This window comes from Oncorhynchus tshawytscha, linkage group LG21 (genome assembly GCF_018296145.1).
Source record: "Oncorhynchus tshawytscha isolate Ot180627B linkage group LG21, Otsh_v2.0, whole genome shotgun sequence".
NCBI lineage: Eukaryota > Metazoa > Chordata > Actinopteri > Salmoniformes > Salmonidae > Oncorhynchus > Oncorhynchus tshawytscha.
In genome coordinates, this window is record NC_056449.1 from 8424668 (window position 1) to 8447842 (window position 23175).

General features: G+C 45.5%; 1 protein-coding gene across 3 annotated transcripts in view; it reads right to left on the minus strand.

The window, feature by feature from the left end:
- The window catches only part of LOC112220837 (V-type proton ATPase 116 kDa subunit a3), a 25830-nt gene extending 3622 nt beyond the window's left edge, over nt 1-22208 (minus strand). For all 3 annotated transcript variants that reach the window (XM_024382745.2, XM_024382744.2, XM_024382743.2), the window contains exons 1-16: nt 21933-22208; nt 20956-21090; nt 20662-20740; nt 20226-20464; nt 14412-14476; nt 14125-14251; nt 13701-13783; nt 13495-13588; nt 13090-13302; nt 12714-12864; nt 12316-12455; nt 12044-12201; nt 11808-11898; nt 11572-11690; nt 10976-11189; nt 10601-10711 (exon numbers count right to left, since the gene is read on the minus strand). In XM_024382745.2, the coding sequence (XP_024238513.1) occupies nt 10601-10711; nt 10976-11189; nt 11572-11690; nt 11808-11898; nt 12044-12201; nt 12316-12455; nt 12714-12864; nt 13090-13302; nt 13495-13588; nt 13701-13783; nt 14125-14251; nt 14412-14476; nt 20226-20464; nt 20662-20740; nt 20956-21072 (2001 nt within the window). In that variant the 5' untranslated portion in view covers nt 21073-21090; nt 21933-22208. The remainder of the gene's footprint in view (nt 1-10600; nt 10712-10975; nt 11190-11571; nt 11691-11807; nt 11899-12043; nt 12202-12315; nt 12456-12713; nt 12865-13089; nt 13303-13494; nt 13589-13700; nt 13784-14124; nt 14252-14411; nt 14477-20225; nt 20465-20661; nt 20741-20955; nt 21091-21932) is intronic.
- Between the last annotated feature and the right edge of the window lie 967 nt (nt 22209-23175).

Here is a 23175-nt window from a genome sequence, read left to right on the forward strand (position 1 = left end):
CTCTCTTCTGTAACTCTCTCCCCACCTTCTCTCTTTCTGTAACTCTCTCCCCCACCTTCTCTCTTTCTGTAACTCTCTCCCCCACCTTCTCTCTTTCTGTAACTCTCTCCCCACCTTCTCTCGTTCTGTAACTCTCTCCCCCACCTTCTCTCTTTCTGTAACTCTCTCTCCCCACCTTCTCTCTTTCTGTAACTCTCCCCCACCTTCTCTCTTTCTGTAACTCTCTCCCACCTTCTCTCTTTCTGTAACTCTCTCCCCACCTTCTCTCTTTCTGTAACTCTCTCCCCCACCTTCTCTCTTTCTGTAACTCTATCTCCCCACCTTCTCTCTTTCTGTAACTCTCTCTCCCCACCTTCTCTCTTTCTGTAACTCTCTCTCCCCACCTTCTCTTTCTGTAACTCTCTCTCCCCACCTTCTCTCTTTCTGTAACTCTCTCTCCCCACCTTCTCTCTTTCTGTAACTCTCTCCCCACCTTCTCTCTTTCTGTAACTCTCTCTCCCCACCTTCTCTCTTTCTGTAACTCTCTCTCCCCACCTTCTCTCTTTCTGTAACTCTCTCCCCACCTTCTCTCTTTCTGTAACTCTCTCTCCCCACCTTCTCTCTTTCTGTAACTCTCTCTCCCCCACCTTCTCTCTTTCTGTAACTCTCTCCCCCACCTTCTCTCTTTCTGTAACTCTCTCTCCCCACCTTCTCTCTTTCTGTAACTCTCTCTCCCCACCTTCTCTCTTTCTGTAACTCTCTCTCCCCACCTTCTCTCTTTCTGTAACTCTCTCTCCCCACCTTCTCTCTTTCTGTAACTCTCTCCCCACCTTCTCTCTTTCTGTAACTCTCTCCCCACCTTCTCTCTTTCTGTAACTCTCTCCCCACCTTCTCTCTTTCTGTAACTCTCTCCCCCACCTTCTCTCTTTCTGTAACTCTCTCCCCACCTTCTCTCTTTCTGTAACTCTCTCCCCCACCTTCTCTCTTTCTGTAACTCTCTCCCCCACCTTCTCTCTTTCTGTAACTCTCTCTCCCCACCTTCTCTCTTTCTGTAACTCTCTCTCCCCACCTTCTCTCTTTCTGTAACTCTCTCCCCCACCTTCTCTTTCTGTAACTCTCTCTCCCCACCTTCTCTCTTTCTGTAACTCTCTCTCCCCACCTTCTCTCTTTCTGTAACTCTCTCCCCCACCTTCTCTCTTTCTGTAACTCTCTCTCCCCACCTTCTCTTTCTGTAACTCTCTCCCCACCTTCTCTCTTTCTGTAACTCTCTCCCCACCTTCTCTCTTTCTGTAACTCTCTCCCCCACCTTTCTCTTTCTTAACTCTCTCCCCACCTTCTCTTTCTGTAACTCTCTCTCCCACCTTTCTCTCTTTTCTGTAACTCTCTCCCACCTTCTCTCCTTCTTGTAACTCTCTCTCCCCACCTTCTCTCTTTCTGTAACTCTCTCTCCCCACCTCCTTCTTTCTGTAACTCTCTCCCCCACCTCCTTTCTTTCTGTAACTCTCTCCCCACCTTCTCTCTTTCTGTAACTCTCTCTCCACCTTCTCTCTTTCTGTAACTCTCTCTCTCCACCTTCTGTCTTTCTGTAACTCTCTCCCCACCTTCTCTCTTTCTGTAACTCTCTCCACCTTCTCTCTTCTGTAACTCTCTCCTCATCTTCTCTTTCTGTAACTCTCTCCCCACCTTCTCTCTTTCTGTAACTCTCTCCCACCTTCTCTCTTTCTGTAATCTCTCTTCCCACCTTCTCTCTTTCTGTAACTCTCTCCCTCATCTTCTCTCTTTCTGTAACTCTCTCCCCCACCTTCTCTTTCTGTAACTCTCTTCCCACCTTCTCTTTTTCTGTAACCCTCTCCTCATCTTCTCTCTGTCTGTAACTCTCTCCCCACCTTCTCTTCTGTAACTCTCTCCCCCACCTCTGTCTTCTGTAACTCTCTCCCCACCTTCTCTCTTTCTGTAACTCTCTCCCACCTTCCACCTTCCCCACCTTCTCTTTCTGTAACTCTCTCCCACCTTCTCTCTTTCTGTAACTCTCTCCCCACCTTCTCTCGTTTCTGTAACTCTCCCCACCTTCTCTCTTTCTGTAACTCTCTCTCCCCACCTTCTCTCTTTCTGTAACTCTCTCTCTATTTCTGTAACCTTCCACCTTTTCTGTAACTCTCTCTCCACCTTCTCTTCTGTAACTCTCTCTCTCCCCCACCGTCTTTCTGTAACTCTCTCCCCACCTTCTCTCTCTCTCTTTTTCTGTAACTCTCTCCCCCACCTTCCGCTTTCTGTAACTCTCTCCCCCACCTTCTCTCTTTCTGTAACTTTCCCCACATTCTCTTCTTTCTGTAACTCTCTTCCTCTATTTCTGTAACTCTCCCCCTTCTGTCTTCTGTAACTCTCTCTCCCCACCTTCTGTCTTTCTGTAATTTCTCCCCACCTTCTGTCTTTCTGTAACTCTCTCCCCACCTTCTCTTCTGTAACTCTCTCTTCCCCACCTTCTCTTTCTGTAACTCTCTCCCCCACCTTCTCTTCTGTAACTCTCTCTTCCCACCTTCTGTCTTTCTGTAACTCTATCTCCCACCTTCTGTCTTTCTGTAACTCTCTCCCCACTTTCTGTCTTTCTGTAACTCTCTCCCCACCTCTCTCTTTTCTGTAACTCTCTCCCCCACCTTCTCTTTCTGTAACTCTCTCCCCACCTTCTCTCTTTCTGTAACACTCTCTCCCACCTTCTCTCTTTCTGTAACTCTCCCCCACCTTCTCTTTTCTGTAACTCTCTCCCCACCTTCTGTCTTTTCTGTAACTCTCACTTCCCACCTTCTCTTTCTGTAACTCTCTCCACCTTCATCTTTCTGTAACTCTCTCCCAGCACCTTCTGTCTTTCTGTAACTCTCTTCCTACCTTCTCTTTTCTGTAACTCTCTCCCCACCTTCTCTCTTTTCTGTCTTTCTAACTCTCTCTCCCCACCTTCTGTCTTTCTGTAACTCTCTTCCCACCTTCTCTCTTTCTGTAACTCTCTCTTCCCCACCTTCTCTCTTTCTGTATCTCTCCCACCTTCTGTCTTTCTGTAACTCTCTCCCCACCTTCTTCTTTCTGTAACTCTCTCTCCACCTTCTCTCTTTCTGTAACTCTCTCCCCACCTTCTCTTTCTGTAACTCTCTCCCACCTTCTCTTTCTGTAACTCTCTCCCCACCTTCTCTCTTTCTGTAACTCTCTCCCCCACCTTCTCTCTTTCTGTAACTCTCTCTCACCACCTTCTCTCTTTCTGTAACTCTCTCCCCACCTTCTGTCTTTCTGTAACTCTCTCCCCCACCTTCTCTCTTCTGTAACTCTCTCCCACCTTCTGTAACTCTCTTTCTGTCTTCTGTAACTCTCTCCCCACCTTCTGTCTTTCTGTAACTCTCTTCCCACCTTCTTTCTGTAACTCTCTTCCCACCTTCTCTATTTCTGTAACCCTCCCCAAATTCTGTCTTTCTGTAACTCTTTCTTCCCACCTTCTCTTCTGTAACTCTCTCCCCACCTTCTTTTCTGTAATCCTCTCTTCCCACCTCTCTTTCTGTAATCCCTCCCCACCTTCTCCTGTAACTCCTCTTCTCTTTCTGTAACTCTCTCTCTCCCTCCTTCTCTTTCTGTACCTCTCTCTCCCCACCTTCTATTTTCTTTCTGTAATTCTCTTTCTGTAACTCCCCACCTTCTCTATTTCTGTAACTCTCTCCACCTTCTCTTTCTGTAACACCTCTCCCACCTTCTCTCTTTCTGTAACTCTCTCCCACCTTCTCTCTTTCTGTAACTCTCTCCCCACCTTCTGTCTTTCTGTAACTCCCACCTCTCTCTTTCTGTAACACCTATCTTTCTGTAACTCTCTCTCCACCTTTTCTCTCTTTCAGTAACTCTCTCCCACCTCCCACTTCTTCTCTTTGTAACTCTCTCCCCCACCTTCTCTCTTTCTGTAACTGTCTCTCCCCACATTCTCTCTTTCTGTAACTCTCCTCCTCAACTCTCTCCACCTTCTTTCTGTAACTCTCTTCCCACCCTCTCTTTCTGTAATTCCTCCCCACCTTCTTTCTGTAACTCTCTCCCCACCTTCTGTCTTTCTGTAACTCTTCCACCTTCTCTCTCTTTCTGTAACTCTCTCCCCCACCTTCTCTTTCTGTAACTCTCTCCCCCACCTTCTCTCTTTTCTGTAACTTTCTCTCCCCACATTCTCTCTTTCTGTAACTCTCCCACCTTCCCTATTTCTGTAACCTTCCCCCTTCTTTCTGTAACTCTCTCTCCCCACCTTCTGTCTTCTGTAACTCTATTCCCACCTTCTGTCTTTCTGTAACTCTCTCTCCCCACCTTCTGTCTTTTCTGTAACTCTATTCCCACCTTCTCTCTTTCTGTAACTCTATCTCCCAATCTTCTCTCTTTCTGTAACTCTCTCCCCACCTTCTCTCTTTCTGTAACTCTCTCCCCCACCTTCCGTCTTTTCTGTAACTCCCCCACCTTCTCTCTTTCTGTAACTCCACCTTCTCTCTCTTTCTGTAACTCTCCCCCACCTTCTCTCTTTCTGTAACTCTCTCTGACCTTCTCTCTTTCTGTAACTCTCTCTCCCCACCTTCTCTCTTTCTGTAACTCTCTCTCCCACCTTCTCTCTTTCTGTAACTCTCTCCCACCTTCTCTCTTTCTGTAAGTCTCTCCCCCACCTTCTCTCTTTCTGTAACTCTCTCCCCACCTTCTCTCTTTCTGTAACTCTCTCCCCCACCTTCTCTTTCTGTAACTCTCTCTCCCACCTTCTCTCTTTCTGTAACTCTCTCTCCCACCTTCTCTCTTTCTGTAACTCTCTCCCCCACCTTCTCTCTTTCTGTAACTCTCTCCCCCACCTTCTCTCTTCTGTAACTCTCTCCCCCACCTTCTCTCTCTTTCTAACTTTCTCCCCACCTTCTGTCTTTCTGTAACTCTCTTCCCACCTTCTCTTCTGTAACTCTCGTCTTCCCATCTTCTCTTTCTGTAACTCTCTCCCCACCTTCTGTTCCTCTATCTCTTCCCATATTCTGTAACTCTCTTTTTCCTACCTTCTCTCTTTCTGTAACTCTCTCCCCACCTTCTATCTTTCTGTAACTCTCTCCCACCTTCTGTCTATCTGTAACTCTCTCTTCCCACCTTCTCTCTTTCTGTAACTCTATTCCCACCTTCTCTCTTTCTGTAACTCCTCTCCCACCTTCTGTCTTTCTGTAACTCTCTCTTCCCACCTTCTCTCTTTCTGTAACTTTCCCACCTTCTGTCTTTCTGTAACTGTCTCCCCACCTTCTGTTTCTGTAACTCTCTCTTCCCACCTTCTCTCTTTCTGTAACTCTCTCCCCACCTTCTCTCTTTCTGTAACTGTCTCCCCACCTTTCTCTCTTTCTGTAACTCTCTCCCCCACCTTCTCTCTTTCTGTAACTCTCTCTTCCCCACCTTCTCTCTTTCTGTAACTCTCTCCCCACCTTCTCTCTTTCTGTAACTCTCTTCCCACCTTCTCTCTTTCTAGAACTCTCTCTTCCCACCTTCTCTCTTTTTGTAACTCTCTCTCCCCACCTTCTCTCTTTCTGTAACTCTCTTCCCCACCTTCTCTTTCTGTAACTCTCTCTTCCCACCTTCTCTCTTTCTGTAACTCTCTCCCCACCTTCTCTTTCTGTAACTCTCTCCCCCACCTTCTCTCTTTCTGTAACTCTCTCTTCCCACCTTCTCTCTTTCTGTAACTCTCTCTCCCACCTTCTCTCTTTCTGTAACTCTCTCCCCCACCTTCTCTCTTTCTGTAACTCTCTCTCCCCACCTTCTCTCTTTCTGTAACTCTCTCTCCCCACCTTCTCTCTTTTCTGTAACTCTCTCTCCACCTTCTCTATTTCTGTAACTCTCTTCCACCTTCTCTCTTTTCTTTCTGTAACTCTCTCCCCCACCTTCTCTCTTTCTGTAACTCTCTCTCCCCACCTTCTCTCTTTCTGTAACTCTCTCCCCACCTTCTCTCTTTCTGTAACTCTCTCTCCCACCTTCTCTCTTTCTGTAACTCTCTCCCCACCTTCTCTCTTTCTGTAACTCTCTCTCCACCTTCTCTCTTTCTGTAACTCTCTCTCCCCACCTTCTCTCTTTCTGTAACTCTCTCTCCCACCTTCTCTTTCTGTAACTCTCTCTTCCCACCTTCTCTCTTCTGTAACTCTCCCCACCTTCTGTTTCTGTAACTCTCTCTCCCCACCTTCTCGCTTTCTGTAACTATCTCCCCACCTTCTGTCTTTCTGTAACTGTCTCTTCCCACCTTCTCACTTTCTGTAACTCTCTCCCCACCTTCTCTCTTCTGTAACTCTCTCCCCACCTTCTCTCTTTCTGTAACTCTCTCCCCACCTTCTCTCTTTCTGTAACTTTCTCTCCCACCTTCTCTTTCTGTAACTCTCTATTTCTCCCACCTTCTGTCTTTCTGTAACTCTCTCCACCCACCTTCTCTCTTTCTGTAACTCTCTCCCCACCTCTCCCTGTAACTTTCTCTCCCCACCTTCTCTCTTTCTGTAACTCTCTCTCCCCACCTTCTCTCTTCTGTAACTCTCTCTCTCCCACCTTCTCTTTCTGTAACTCTCTCCCCACCTTCTCTTCTGTAACTCTCTCCCCCCACCTTCTCTCTTTCTGTAACTCTCTCCCCACCTTCTTCTCTTTCTGTAACTCTCTTCTCTTTCTTTAACTCTCTCCCACCTTCTCTTTCTGTAACTCTCTCTCCCCACCTCTCTCTCTGTAACCCTCCCCACCTTCTCTCTTTCTGTAACTCTCTCTCCCACCTTCTCTTTCTGTAACTCTCCCCACCTTCTGTCTTTCTGTACCTTCTCTCTTTCTGTAACTCTCTCTCCCACCTTCTCTTTTCTGTAACTCTCTCTCCCCACCTTCTCTCTTTCTGTAACTCTCTCCCCACCTTCTCTCTTTCTGTAACTCTCTTCCCACCTTCTCTTTCTGTAACTCTCTCCCCACCTTCTCTCTTTCTGTAACTCTCTCCCCACCTTCTCTCTTTCTGTAACTCTCTCTCCCCACCTTCTCTTTCTGTAACTCTCTCTCCCCACCTTCTCCCCCACCTCTTTTTGTAACTCTCTCCCACCTTCTGTCTTTCTGTGGCCCTCCCACCGTCTCGCTTTCTGTAACTCTCTCTCCCCACCTTCTCTCTTTCTGTAACTCCCTCTCCCCACCTTCTCTCTTTCTGTAACTCTCTTCCCACACCTTCTTCTGTCTTTTCTGTAACTCTCTCCCCACCTTCTGTCTTTCTACCTTCCCACCTCTCTTTCTGTAACTCTCTCCCACCTTCTGTCTTTCTGTAACTCTCTTCCACCTTCTCTCTTTCTGTAACTCTCTCCCCACCTTCTCTTTCTGTAACTCTCTCCCCACCTTCTGTCTTTCTGTAACTCTCTCTCCCACCTCTTCCACTCTTTCTGTAACTCTCTGCCCCACCTTCTCTTTTTCTGTAACTCTCTCCCCACACCTTCTGTCTTTCTGTAACTCTCTCTCCCCACCTTCTCTTTCTGTAACTCTCTCCCCACCTTCTCTCTTTCTGTAACTCTCTCTCCCACCTTCTCTTTTCTGTAACTCTCTCCCCCACCTTCTCTTTCTGTAACTCTCTCTCCCACCTTCTCTCTTTCTGTAACTTCTCTCCCACCTAAATTCTCTCACCTTCTCTTTCTGTAACTCTCTCCCCCACCTTCTCTTTCTGTAACTCTCTCCCCAACGTCTATTTCTGTAACTCTCTTCCACCTCTCTCTTTCTGTAACTCTTCCCACCTTCTTTTTCTGTAACTCTCTCCCCACCTTCTCTCTTTTTCTGTAACTTTCTCCCACCTTCTGTCTTTCTGTAACTCTCCCACCTTCTCTCTCTTTCTTGTAACTTCTCCCCACCTTCACTCTTTCTGTAACTCTCTCTCCCACCTTCCTCTCTTTCTGTAACTCTCTCCCCACCTTCTCTCTTTCTGTAACTCTCTCCCCACCTTCTCTTTCTGTAACTCTCTCCCCAACCTTCTCTTTTCTGTAACTCTCTCTCCCCACCTTCTCTCTTTCTGTAACTCTCTCCCACCTTCTCTTTCTGTAACTCTCTTCCACCTTCTCCTTTCTGTAACTCTCTCTCCCCACCTTTCTCTTTCTGTAACTCTCTCCCCCACCTTCTCTTTTCTGTAACTCTCTCTCTCCCCACCTTCTCTCCTTTCTGTAACTCTCTCCCCACCTTCTTTCTGTAACTCCTCTCCCCCACCTTCTCCCTTTCTGTAACTCTCTCTCCCACCATCCCCCTTTCTGTAACTCTCTCCCACCTTCACTCTTTCTGTAACTCCTCTCCCACCTTCTCTCTTTCTGTAACTCTCTCTCCCACCTTCTCTCTTTCTGTAACTCTCTTCCCACCTTCTGTCTTTCTGTAACTCTCCTCCCCACCTTCTGTTCTGTAACTCTCTCTTCCCACCTTCTCTCTTCTGTAACTCTTCCCCACCTTCTCTTTCTGTAACTATCTCTCCACCTTCTCTCTTTCTGTAACTCTCTCCCCACCTTTCTTTCTGTAATCTCCTTCCCACCTTCTCTCTTTCTGTAACTCTCTCTTCCCACCTTCTCTCTGTAACTCTCTCCCACCTTCTCTTTTCTGTAACTCTCTCTTCCCACCTTCTTTTCTGTAACTCTCTCCCCACCTTCTGTCTTTCTGTAACTCTCTCTCCCCACCTTCTGTCTTTCTGTAACTCTCTCCCCACCTTCTCTCTTTGTAAGTCTCTAACCTTCTCTTTCTGTAACTCCCCACCTTTCTTTCTGTAACTTCTCCCCACCTTCTTCTCCAACTTTCTCTCCCCACATCTCTTTCTGTAACTCTCTCTCCCACCTTCTCTTTCTGTAACTCTCCCCCCCACCTTCTCTCTTTTCTGTAACTCTCTCCCCACCTTCTCTCTTTCTGTAACTCTCTCTCCCCACCTTCTCTTTCTGTAACTCTCTCTCCCCACCTTCTCTCTTTCTGTAACTCTCTCTCCCACCTTCTCTCTTTCTGTAACTCTCTCCCCACCTTCTCTCTTTCTGTAACTCTCTCCCCACCTTCTCTCTTTCTGTAACTCTTTCTGTCTCTTTCTGTAACTCTCTTCCCACCTTCTCTCTTTCTGTAACTCTCTTTTCCTACCTCTCTTTTCTGTAACTCTCTCTCCCCACCTTCTCTCTTTCTGTAACTCTCTCTCCCCACCGTCTCTCTTTCTGTAACTCTCTCTCCCCACCTTCTCTTCTGTAACTCTCTCCCCACCTTCTCTCTTTCTGTAACTCTCCCCACCTTCTGTCTTTCTGTAATCTCTCACCCACCTTCTCTCTTTTCTAAACTCTCTCCCCACCTTCTCTCTTTCTGTAACTCTCTCCCCACCTTTCTCTTTCTGTAACTCTCTCTCCCCACCTTCTCTCTTTCTGTAACTCTCTCTCCCACCTTCTGTCTTTCTGTAACTCTCTCCCCCACCTTCTCTCTTTTCTGTAACTCTCTCCCCACCTTTCTCTTTTCTGTAACTCTCTCCCCACCTTCTCTTTCTGTAACTTTCTCCCCACCTTCTGTTTTCTGTAACTCTCTCTCCCCACCTTCTCTCTTTCTGTAACTCTCTTCCCACCTTCTCTCCTTCTGTAACTCTCTCCCCACCTTCTGTCTTTCTGTAACTCTCTCTTCCACCTTCTCTCTTTTCTGTAACTCTCTCCACCTTCTCTCTTTCTGTAACTCTCTCCCCACCTTCTGTCTTTCTGTAACTCTCTCCCACCTTCCTCTTTCTGTAACTCTCTTCCCACCTTCTCACTTTCTGTAACTCTCTCCCCCACCTTCTCTCTTTCTGTAACTCTCCTCACCTTCTCTCTTTCTGTAACTCTCTCCCCCACCTTCTCTCTTTCTGTAACTCTCTCCCCCACCTTCTCTCTTCTGTAACTCTCTCCCCACCTTCTCTCTTTCTGTAACTCTCTCCCACCTTCTCTCTTTCTGTAACTCTCTCCCACCTTCTCTTTCTGTAACTCTCTCCCCTTCTGTCTTTCTGTAACTCTCTCCCCACCTTCTGTCTTTCTGTAACTCTCTCTTCCCACCTTCTGTCTTTCTGTAACTCTCTCTCCCCACCTTCTGTCTTTCTGTAACTCTCTTCCCACCTTCTCTTCTGTAACTCTCTTTTTCCCCACCTCTCTCTCTCTTCTGTAACTCTCCCCACCTTCTCTCTTTCTGTAACTCTCTCTTCCTAATCTTCTCTTTCTGTAACTCTCTCTTCCCACCTTCTCTTTCTGTAACTCTCTCCCCCACCTTCTCTCTTCTGTAAAGAAAGGCCTCTTTCGTGTCCTAAGTTTTCATAACTGTGACCTTAATTGCTTACCGTCTGTAAGCTGTTAGTGTCTTCATGACCGTTCCACAGGTGCATGTTCATTAATTGTTTATGGTTCATTGAACAAGCATGGGAAACAGTGTTTAAACCCTTTACAATGAAGATCTGTGAAGTTATTTGGATTTTTACTAATTATCTTTGAAAGACAGGGTCCTGAAAAAGGGACGTTTCTTTTTTTGCTGAGTTTATGTATGTTACACATACAGATGTGATACACATAAGACTAAACAAAGTCATCCTAGATACTTACACTCAAATCAATAGGCATAGCACACGCCCAGACAAGACAACACAGTTGCTCACCATGTGCCGGTGCTTCCTCTTGTGTGTGATGTATTGATGGATGGGTTTCCCCAGCAGCAGGACTGGAACAGAACACAGCGCCAGTACCACCAGGACCTTCTGCACCACCAACTACAGTACAGAGAGAGAGGGAGTTAGTACGTCACACACGCACTAGAGTGCAGGTTGTATTTTGGAGAGAGCATGCTGCCATACCATTGTTTACCTATAGATTATATTTTCAAGGACTCAGGTAACATTAAGCATACTTTAGACAAATAAGTACATTGGAGTGAGCACGAGGTGTGCCCTTCCACAAACATACCAGTCCTGTACAGTGGGATCATGTTTCCCCACAAAACACACACATTCAGACAGACACATTCAGACAGACACCTGTCCTCTGTAGAGGGGCGGGTTGTCCTTGTTCTCGGCGAATAGGAACATGTCTATGAAGTGGATGAGGATGCTGGGGGCGGAGTTAGAGTGGGTCGTGTCGAAGGCCAGCCACTTGAAGATGACCATGAAGACCAGGTAACCAAACAGACACAGCATGAAGAACAGCTCTGGGATCAGTACCAGGAACACACTGCTCAACTGGTTAAAGTGTCTGGAGGGATGGGGGAGAGAGGGATGGGTAGAGTGGGAGACGGATGAATAGAGAGAGACAAAGAGAGAAGTTGGTGGGTAGAGGGATTAGTAGAGAGAGATGGGTAGAGAGAAGGAATGCATAGGCAGAAGGATGGGTTTGAGTAGAGAGAGTAGGTAGGGTAGGGATAGCAAGAGGGATGGTGAGAAAATTATTTGATTACAGTGATACTCCCTTGCAGTTCCATTCACACCAGGATTGGGGTCAATTCAGGAAGTACACTCAAATTCTATTCTCTACAATGCTTTTCAATGGAAAAAAATGGAATATGGTTTACTTTCTGAATTGAAATGGAATTGACTCCAACCCGTACAGGCACACACACACACACACGTTCCCTCACATGTAGTTGAAGAAGGCCAGACAGACTCCAAAGGTCATGTGGATGACCCCGATAATGACAGACATCTTCATCTTGTAGGAGTTGAGGAACGTCAGGTGGTTGTTGGACATACCCCAGACCTGAGAGGGACAGACAGACGGTCATGGAAACAATCATTACAGAGAGATGAGAGATGAGGAAGAGATAGATGGAGGAGTGAGAGAAAGATGGAGGCAGTGTGAGGTGCATTTCCATACCGGGTCGATACCAAAAGGATAGGGTCCTGTAAAAACCCCAGTGATGTTAGGGTCCAGGGACAGGAAGTTGTTCTCTTTAACAGTTGTTGGACTAAGAGAAGAAGAGAGCGAGAGAGAGAGACACAACACTCATATTGTAAACATAACATACAGGACAATCAGAAAAGTGATTGAGGCGCTGTTATGCATGTGTGAGTGACGGGCATGGGCACACGTGCATGTGTGTGTGTCCTTACTTCCAATCTCCGTTCTCAAACATGGGTCCTACATGCCAGCTGGAGCTGAAGGGGCTGAGTCCTCTGCTAAAACACTCATTGTAGATGGCCCCAGTGTAGACAGAGAACAGTCCCATCAACAGGATCAGATAACGTCCTCCAAACATCATCCGCCAGATCTAAACCACACAGAGAGACAGTATATTAGGACTGTTCCTGTGAATCAGATTTGTCAGTCTCCCAATTTAAAGGGTGTGTATGAAAAGGTGCGACTGTGTGTGTGTCTGTGTGACCTCATTAGTGTTGTTCCTGAGTTTGGGGTCCTTCTCCTCCAGAACCATCCAGAGGGCAGCCAGGGACATCAGCAGACCGTGACCCACGTCCCCAAACATCACGGCAAACAGGAAGGGGAACGTGATGATGGTGTACACCGCTACAGAGACAGAGGGGAGGAGGGAATGAGAGAGAGGGGGAAAAGAGAAAGGGGGAAGGAGATATGGGGATGGAGAAAGGTTAGCCAGAAAAAAGTAGGAGAGGAGAAAACAGAGAGAGGGGCGAATGAGAGAACGGGGGGGCATAATAGTTCTGATCGTTGACATATACCAGAGGAGCTGGTTCTTCCCTGGGTTGTTGGCTGGTTAGAGGTTGGAAGTGACCGCTAAACTAATTGATGTATTGATTGGACTGATACCTGGGTTGACCTCGCGGTAACTGGCCACTCCGTAGGCGTCTACAATGTTCTGGAAGCCTGCAGTGAAGGAGTTGGTGGGAAACAGTGTAGGAGGAGGCGTGGAGCAGGGGAGGCGGTTGTAGAACGAGTCCACCCCGCTGCCACTCTTCCTCTGATAGGGGGAGAGACAGAGAGCAGATGAAGGGGCTTAAGGTCATACACATTTAGGGTACTGTGTAAAATGACATCCATTCCTACATTTAAACAGAGTGGCGACAACATACAACTAACTCGCTCTTGTTGCGTTACTCAACCGCACACAATCTCTGTCCCTCATCTACTCTCCCTTCTTCTGTGTCTCCCATCTCCCCGTCCCTGTTTCCTTCCCCTCGCTCACCCCTCCTTCCCTCAGGGCGCTCTGCAGCTCGGGCAGCTTGCGGACGGGACACCAGGCTTCAGCGATCAGACACTTGTCGGTGACGGAGGGGCTGCAGAGGTTCAGTACGGCCTGGACTGCCTTAGACTTCTGGACCCGCACCTTCCACTGGGGCAACACCGCTACTGTACGCACCAACATCTGCTGGAGGAACTGCTCTGTCTGAAAGAGGACCTGAGGAGGGGAGGGCAGAGGGGTGAAGGACGAAAGGGGGAAGGTATGGATTAGAGATGGAGTTCGGGGGAGCTTTACAGACAGTAAACATTCGCTCTGTTTGCTGCACCCAATGATTTCTAGTGAAGTTTAGTGATAGAGCATCAAAGTTGAAGGTGAATGCACTTTATACAGCGCTCGTGTCTGACTTACTGATTTGATGTCTTCAATTCTGCCCTGCAGTCCCTGGAGAATCTCCTCTCTCTCCGTGGGGCTGTCAGGATACTCAAACACCTGCGCGTGGAAGCTGGAAATGCAAGTTATCCAGGAGGTGCAAGAAAGACAAGGGTCATTAAACATTTACATGGACCACCGCAATCTGGTAAATGACGCCACAAAAAGTGGACAGGTTTACTTACCAATCACAGATCTTCTTGACCTTTTGACCGATCTGATCTCCCCAGTAGGATATGAGGAACACTGTCCACTGCACCATCTCCCCCTGCAATCCCATCACATATTAGAAATGTTGATGCATTGACCATCTTGTTTGCCACTCTTACTTATACAAAAATTCCACCCAAAAAACTTTTGTTTTCTGTTTTCGATTTGTTTCAAGATATATAACTTCCAAAATACAGAAATACAGCCGGTATTATGCATTTAGCATATGATGCAACTTGATTGCCGATATGCAAAACATTTTGGGACTATATCAATTATGGACTAATGAAACAAATACCGAAAGATAAATTAAACAATTACCAAAATATAGGGTGGAGTTTTACTGTAAGTATAACTTTTCTCTTAATTTCTTTCCTCCTCCTCTCCCTCTCTCCTCACCGTGACAGGATGCTCCAGCTGCTCCTCCATCTCTCTGAAGTCCACGACGACGTACCCGCGGCATGCTCGCCATAGCAACCGCTCAAATGATGGGACTTTCCAGGGGTGGACCACACCGGCCACAAAACTGCAGAAGAGAGGAGGATGAGAGACGAGCAAAGAAATAGGTAAGTTGGCAAAAGAGGATGTTGACCAACTTGAAAATCAATCGTTGTCCAGAGCCAATGTAAAAATAAAAATAATAAGGTGGAAAGACACTGGCAATCACTTTGACCAATGATGCTTACCGGAGGTGGACATCCTGTCGGTTAGGCTCCAATATGCCTAGTGTTTCACGGAGAGGAGGTGGAGCCTGTAAGAGGAAACAATAAAAAGGGTTCGGGAGACTTTAACACATCCAAACAGTCGTTTAGGTTCTCTGAAGGAGTGTGTCTGGTTGTGTGAGAGCGAGAGAGAAGAGCGAGAGAGAGAGAAATTAAATAATAAAATATACAGACAACAAATTCCAATTGGCTGTACTTAAACTCTCTAACATCATCCTTAGCTCTTGCATCTTCCTGGGACGGCAGGTAGCCTAGTGGTTAGAGCATTGGACTAGTAACAGAAAGGAACTGTCGTTCTGCCTCTGAACAAGGCAGTTAACTCACTGTTCCTAGGCCGTCATTGAAAATAAGAGTTTGTTCTTAACTGACTTGCCTATTTAAATAAAGGTAAATAAATAAAATTCCCCCAATATTTGGAACCAAGGACTGATCGCCCCAATCCACAAAAGTGGAGACAAATTTCACCCCAATACCGTGGGATATGTGTCAACAGCAACCTTGGGAAAATCCTCCGCATTATCATTAACAGCAGACACATACATTTCCTCAGTGAAAACAATGTACTGAGCAAATGTCAAATTGGCTTTCTACCAAATTCCTGTACGATAGATAATGTATTCACCGTGCACACTATAATTGACAAACAAACAAAACAAAGGCAAAGTCTTCTCATGCTTTATTAATTTAAAAAAAGCCTTTGACTCAATTTGGCATGAGGGTCTGCTATGCAAATTAATGGATAGTGGTTTTGGGGGAGAAACATACTACAGTCGTGGCCAAAAGTTTTGAGAATGACACAAATATTAATTTTCACAAAGTCTGCTGTCTCAGTTTGTATGATGGCAATTTGCATATACTCCAGAATGTTATGAAGAGTGATCAGATGAATTGCAATTAATTGCAAAGTCCCTCTTTGCCATGCAAATTAACTGAATCCCCCAAAAACATTTCCACTGCATTTCAGCCCTGACACAAAAGGACCAGCTGACATCATTTCAGTGATTCTCTCGTTAACACAGGTGTGAGTGTTGACAAGGACAAGGCTGGAGATCACTCTGTCATGCTGATTGAGTTCGAATAACAGACTGGAAGCTTCAAAAGGAGGGTGGTGCTTGGAATCATTGTTCTTCCTCTGTCAAACATGGTTACCTGCAAGGAAACATGTGCGGTCAGCATTGCTTTGCACAAAAAGGGCTTCACAGGCAAGGATATTGCTGCCAGTAAGACTGCACCTAAATCAACCATTTATCGGATCATCAAGAACTTCAAGGACAGCGGTTCAATTGTTGTGAAGGCTTCAGTGCGCCCAAAAAAGTCCAGCAAGCGCCAGGACTGTCTCCTAAAGTTGATTCAGCTGCGGGATTGGGCACCACCAGTACAGAGCTTGCTCAGGAATGGCAGCAGGCAGGTGTGAGTGCATCTGCATGCACAGTGAGGCAAAGACTTTTGGAGGATGGCTTGGTGTCAAGAAGGGCAGCAAAGAAGCCATTTCTCTCCAGGAAAAACATCAGGGACAGACTGATATTCTGCAAAAGGTACAGGGATTGGACTGCTGAGGACTGGTGTAAAGTCATTTTCTCTGAATCCCCTTTCCGATTGTTTGGGGCATCCGGAAAAAAGCTTGTCCAGAGAAGACAAGGTGAGCGCTACCATCAGTCCTGTGTCACGCCAACAGTAAAGCATCCTGAGACCATTCATGTGTGGGGTTGCTTCTCAGCCAAGGGAATTGGCTCACTCACAATTTTGCCTAAGAACACAGCTATGAATAAAGAATGGTACCAACACATCCTCCGAGAGCAACTTCTCCCAACCATCCAGGAACAGTTTGGTGACGAAAAATGCCTTTTCCAGTATGACGGAGCACCTTGCCATAAGGCAAAAGTGATAACTAAGTGGCACGGGAAACAAACATTGATATTTTGGGTCTATGGCCAGGAAACTCCCCAGACCTTAATCCCATTGAGAACTTGTGGTCAATCCTCAAGAGGCAGATGGACAAACAAAAATCCACAAATTCTGACAAACTCCAAGCATTGATTATGCAAGAATGGGCTGCCATCAGTCAGGATGTGGCCCAGAAGTTAATTGACAGCATGCCAGGGAGGATTGCAGAGGTCTTGAAAAAGAAGGGTCGACACTGCAAATATTGACTTTTTGCATCAACTTCATGTAATTGTCAATAAAAGCCTTTGACACTTGTGAAATGCTTGTAATTATACTTCAGTATTCCATAGTAACATTTGACAAAAATATCTAAAGACACTGAGGCAGCAGACTTTGTGAAAATGAATATTTGTGTCATTCTCAAAACTTTTGGCCACGACTGTACATTATAAAATCCATGTACACAAACAAGTACGCGGTTAGAATTGCCAAAAAACACACATTACTTTCTAAAGGGCCGTGGGGTGAGACAGGGATGCAGCTTAAGCCCCACCCTCTTCAACATATATATCAACTAATTGGCGAGGGCACTAGAATGGTTTGCAGCACCCGGCCTCACCCTACTATAATCTGAAGTCAAATGTCTACTGTTTGCCGATGATCTGGTGCTTCTGTCCCCAACCAAGGAGGGCCTACAGCAGCACCTAGATCTTCTGCACAGATTCTGTCAGACCTGGGCCCTGCCAGTAAATCTCAGCATAACAAAAATAATGGTGTTCTAAAAATGGTCTAGTTGCACGGACCACAAACTCAAATTCCATCTTGACACCGTTGCACTTGAGCACACAAAAAAACCGATACATACCTCGGCCTAAACATCAGCGCCACAGGTAACCTCCAAAAAGCTGTGAACAAGCTGAGGCAAGGCAAGAAGGGCCTTCTATGCCATCAAAAGGAACATAAAATTCGACATAATTAGGATCTGGCTAAGATTACTTGAATCAGTTATAGAACTCATTGACCATTGTGGTTGTGAGGTCTGGGGTCCGCTCACCATCCAATAATTCACAAAATGGGCCAAACACCAAATTGAGACTGCATGCAGAATTCCGAAAAAATATCTTCTGTGTAGAACGTAAAACACCAAATAAAGCATGCAGCGCAGAATTAGGCTGATACCCGCTAATTATCAAAATCCAGAAAAGAGACGTTAAATTCTACAACCACCTAAAAGGAAGCGATTCCCAAACCTTCCATAACAAAGCCATCACCTTCAGAGCGATGAACCTGTAGAAGAGTCCCCTAAGCAAGCTGGTCCTGGGGCTCTGTTCACCAACACAAACAGACCCTACAGAGCCCCAGGACAGCAACACAATTAGAGCCAACCAAATCATGAGAAAACAAAAACATATTTACTTGACACATTGGAAAGGATTAACAAAAAAACAGAGCAAACTAGAATGCTATTTGGCCCTAAACAGAGAGTACACAGTGGCAGAATACCTGACCACTATGACTGACCCAAACTTAAGGAAAACTTTGACTATGAACAGACTCAATGAGCATAGCCTTGCTATTGAGAAAGGCCGCCGTGGGCAGACCTGGCTCTCAAGAGAAGACAGGCTATGTGCACACTGCCCACAAAATGAGGTGGAAACTGAGCTGCACTTCCTAATCTCCTGCCAAATGTATGACATTATGATATGTATGATATTAGAGACACATATTTCCCTCAGATTACACAGATCCACAAAGAATTCAAAAACAAACCCAATTTTGATAAACTCCCATATCTACTGGGTGAAATACCAGTGAGCCCTCACAGCAGCACATTTTGTGACCTGTTGCCACAAGAAAAGGGCAAACAGTGAAGAACAAACGCCATTGTAAATACAACCCATATACAGTGGGGCAAAAAAGTATTTAGTCAGCCACCAATTGTGCAAGTTCTCCCACTTAAAAAGATGAGAGAGGCCTGTAATTTTCATCATAGGTACACTTCAACTATGACAGACAAAATGAGAAAAAAAAATCCAGAAAATCACATTGTAGGATTTTTTATGAATTTATTTGCAAATTATGGTGGAAAATAAGTATTTGGTCACCTACAAACAAGTAAGATTTCTGGCTTTCACAGACCTGTAACTTCTTCTTTAAGAGGCTCCACTCGTTACCTGTATTAATGGCACCTGTTTGAACTTGTTATCAGTATAAAAGACACCTGTCCACAACCTCAAACAGTCACTCTCCATACTCCACTATGGCCAAGACCAAATAGCTGTCAAAGGACACCAGAAACAAAGTTGTAGACCTGTACCAGGCTGGGAAAACTGAATCTGCAATAGGTAAGCAGCTTGGTTTGAAGAAATCAACCGTGGGAGCAATTATTAGGAAATAGAAGACATACAAGACCACTGATAATCTCCCTCGATCTGGGGCTCCACGCAAGATCTCACCCCGTGGGGTCAAACTGATCACAAGAACGGTGAGCAAAAATCCCAAAACCACATGGGGGGACCTAGTGAATGACCTGCAGAGAGCTGGGACCAAAGTAACAAAGCCTACCATCAGTAACACACTACGCCGCCAGGGACTCAAATCCTGCAGTGCCAGACGTGTCCCCCTGCTTAAGCCAGTACATGTCCAGGCCCGTCTGAAGTTTGCTAGAGAGCATTTGGATGATCCAGAAGAAGATTGGGAGAATGTAATATGGTCAGATGAAACCAAAATAGAACTTTTTGGTAAAAACTCAACTCGTTGTGTTTGGAGGACAAAGAATGCTTGAGTTGCATCCAAAGAACACCATACCTACTGTGAAGCATGGGGGTGGAAACATCATGCTTTGGGGCTGTTTTTCTGCAAAGGGACCAGGACGACTGATCCGTGTAAAGGAAAGAATGAATGGGGCCATGTATCGTGAGATTTTGAGTGAAAACCTCCTTCCATCAGCAAGGGCATTGAAGATGAAACGTGGCTGGGTCTTTCAGCATGACAATGATCCCAAACACACCGCCCGGGCACGGTGATACAGCCCGCCAGAAGGCGTGACTTCGTCTCACCTCCTCCCTGTAGGCCGTCTCGTCGTTGTTGGTAATCAAGCCTACCACTGTTGTGTCGTCCGCAAACTTGATGATTGAGTTGGAGGCGTGCATGGCCACGCAGTCGTGAAGCATTTCAAGGTCCTGGAGTGGCCTAGCCAGTCTCCAGATCTCAACCTCATAGAAAATCTTTGGAGGGTGTTGAAAGTCCGTGTTGCCCAGCAACAGCCCCAAAACATCACTGCTCTAGAGGAGATCTGCATGGAGGAATGGGCCAAAATACCAGCAACAGTGTGTGAAAACCTTGTGAAGACTTACAGAAAACGTTTGACCTCTGTCATTGCCAACAAAGGGTATATAACAAAGTATTGAGATAAACTTTGTTATTGACCAAATACTTATTTTCCACCATAATTTGCAAATAAATTCATTTAAAAAATCCTACAATGTGATTTTCTGGATTTTTTTTCTCATTTTGTCTGTCATAGTTGAAGTGTACCTATGATGAAAATTACAGGCCTCATCTTTTTAAGTGGGAGAACTTGCACAATTGGTGGCTGACTAAATACTTTTTTGCCCCACTGTATATGTTTATTTATTTTCCCTTTTGTACTTTAACTGTTTGCACATCGTTACAATACTGTATTTGGATATAATATGACATTTGAAATGTCTTTATTATTTTGGAACTTCTGTGAGTGTAATGTTTACTGTTCATTTGCATTGTTTATTTCACTTTTGTTTATTTATCTGCTTCACTTGCTTTGGCAATGTAAACATATGTTTCCCATGCCAATAAAGCCCTTAAATTAAAATTGAATTGAGAGAGGGTGGTGATGGGAGGTGTAGTTTTGACCTGTGAGGCGGTGAGGGCGTGGGTCTGGGTGAGAACTCCTTTGTACTGGCTGAGCTGGATCAGCTGGGCTCTGAGACCGTCTCTGTTGCTGGACAGCTCTTTGAGCTCCCTGGCCAGCTTCTCACTCTCCTCCTCAATGGTGAGCAACTCTCTGGGCTGGGGGGCCGAGGGGTTCGGGCAGGGGGTCGGGCCATGGAGGGGGGGCAAAAGGGACCTATTGATCTCCTGCTCCAGGAATGCTGAGTGGAGAGAAGGATGAAAAGACAGAGAGGTGGAGGGAGAGACAGGGAGAAAGATATGGAAGGATAGAAAGACCGGAGAGAGAGAGAAAGAGAAATGCAAAGGTGAAAACTGTCAAACATAATTTTCCTGTATTAGTATAGGGGTTTTAATGAGCGGTTTAGGAGACGATAGTGTGCGAGATCTAGATACTCACTGAAGGTTTTCTCCAGTTCCTGACATCGTCTCACCTCCCCCACAAACTTCCTCTGGAAGGAGTTGACATTGGGGTTCAACTGATTCACCACGGAGGGAATTAGCAAAAGAGACAGTTAGTTACTCACAAGTTATTCACACTAGGCTTGATTTAGTTGACACGTCGTTAATGTCAAACTTAGTTATTCATAGCAAGACGGTTGAGATATTAGTTGCAGCTATTAGTTCTAAGCCAGTGAATCTTTAGTCACGCGAAGATATGAGAGAAACGAGATCAGGGGAGAACAGAACTCACGTCTCTGAACTCGACCAGGCCCAGTTCTCCCAGTTCACTGACACAGTTAAAGGCCGAACCAGACTGGAGGAAGAGCTGCACCAGGCACACCTCCTCACTACGGAACATAGAACCCATCACCACCTAGAGATAAGCCTAGAGGGAGAGGGGCAGGTGGAGAGAAGAGAGCAAGAGAGAGAGGGAAGGTGGGTAAAGTTGAGAAAGAGACACAGTTGGAAAGGAGATTGGATAGGAGGAGTAAATAGAAAAGAGTAAGGAGAGATAAGGAGAAGAGATAGATTGTGGTAATTGTATTAAGGTGCACGACACCACCAGAGCAATAGGCCTACACCCATGGCTTCAAAAACAGCTGACAGAGGGCAGATGCAGAAAAGGGAAGGATGTATTCAGGCCCCCTCTGCCTAACTGAAAAAGTCACATGAATTGCAAAACAGTGGAATTTCCACTCAAGCTGCGCTTCCCAACTAATGACATGCGGACAGCAAGTCAATACATCTAGCCGTAGGTCTCAATACACGACCACCCTTCATGTGGGTAACGAAAATAGGTCCATAGTGAAGTATTTCAAGGACTTCTCGGAGAGACTGGAGAGAGACTGAACGAATAGACTACACAATGAGTGATAGGTTCGGTTTCGCTTTACCAGAAAAAGGTGCACCACCCACAAATGCCGCGAATTCGTCCAGCATCAATCATTCCAAACGAAATTAATGTAACAATTTTGCGGGGAGAGTTGCTGTCATCATAAGACATTGTTGGCAACATTGTATGCAAAAGTTGGCAAATGTTCCCCCTCTCTTGTCAGTCAAAACCCCCAAAAAACGGATCCTGTTTAGCGACTATGTTTCCATATAATGCCTTATTGGGCTATAAATCAGTGATTATTATTAAATCAGTTATTATTATGCAACATATATTTTTCTCCAATGTCAGCATCTCAAATAGTCTACAACAGAAGGTTCAAGTTATCCACATACCTGTAACTGAAATCAGACAACTTGTTGACCGACCACCATATACGAATCTATCCTTTGAGAACAAAGCACGTTGCAAATGTACAAACTTGACCTGTTTTCTTCAATCTGTCCCGCTCGATCGAATGTGACGGCTGCTTGTGAGAGTTAGCTCCAGATGACAGAAAAGAACACCAAACAGTGGCAAACAAATCTCTTTTGACGGTAAAGTCAGTTTCTTAACATTCTTACTGTACTGTCACCGGCACACCAGTATTTTGCCAGCAGCAAAAAATGATGACGTCACTTTCGTTGCCTTATAAAAAATCTACAATTCAAAACAATGCAATGTGGATAATTAATTCAAAAGATAGAATTTTTATCAATGACCACTTCTATTGTGACAATAAGAAAATGCACTGGGTCATTTATGAAAACAGATACAAACTATGTATTAACACAAGTAATGACAAAATACATTGTTGAAGCTGGTATGTTGAGAATATTGGGCTGTAGAAAGAAAACATTTCTACCTGTCTCAGCTAAAGTGGGGTGGAAAATACTCAGTAGGGTCTCTACTACCAAATAGGGTTAGTTTTGGAGTGGGACTGTGTCATACCCAGGAGCACTTTATTCTCGGCCCCCTCCATAACCCCCATTGACTGTAATAGACTGTACACGGGATACATATTGGCTTGTAGAGAGAAAGCCCCCATACAAAGAAAACCTTATTTGGTTAGTAGAGACCCTACTGAGTATTTCCCACCCCCCTTTAGCTGAGACAGGTAGAAAGGTTCTCTCTGCGAGCCAATAAGTATCCAATGTACAGTCTATTACAGAATACGGCATTGGGCGCTATAAAGGGGGTGGAGAACGAAGTGCTGCTGGGTATATATGACACAGTCCCCCTCCAAATCTACACAGTTTGGTTAGTAGAGACCCTACTGAGAATTTCCCCCTAGCTGAAACAAGTAGGAAGGTTCTCTCTACAAAACAATAAGTAGAACTGTGCATTGGGTTGTAGGAGTGGGTGGAGTACGGATTTCTTTTCTTCACCTTTATTTAACCAGGTAGGCCAGTGGAGAACAAGTTCTCATTTCCAACTGCGACCTGGCCAAGATAAAGCAAAGCAGTGCGACACCAACAACAGAGTTACACATGGGATAAACAAATGTACAGTCAATGACACAATAGAAAAATCAATATACAGTGTGTGCAAATGTAGTAAGATTAGGGAGGTAGGGCAATAAATAGGCCATAGTGGTGA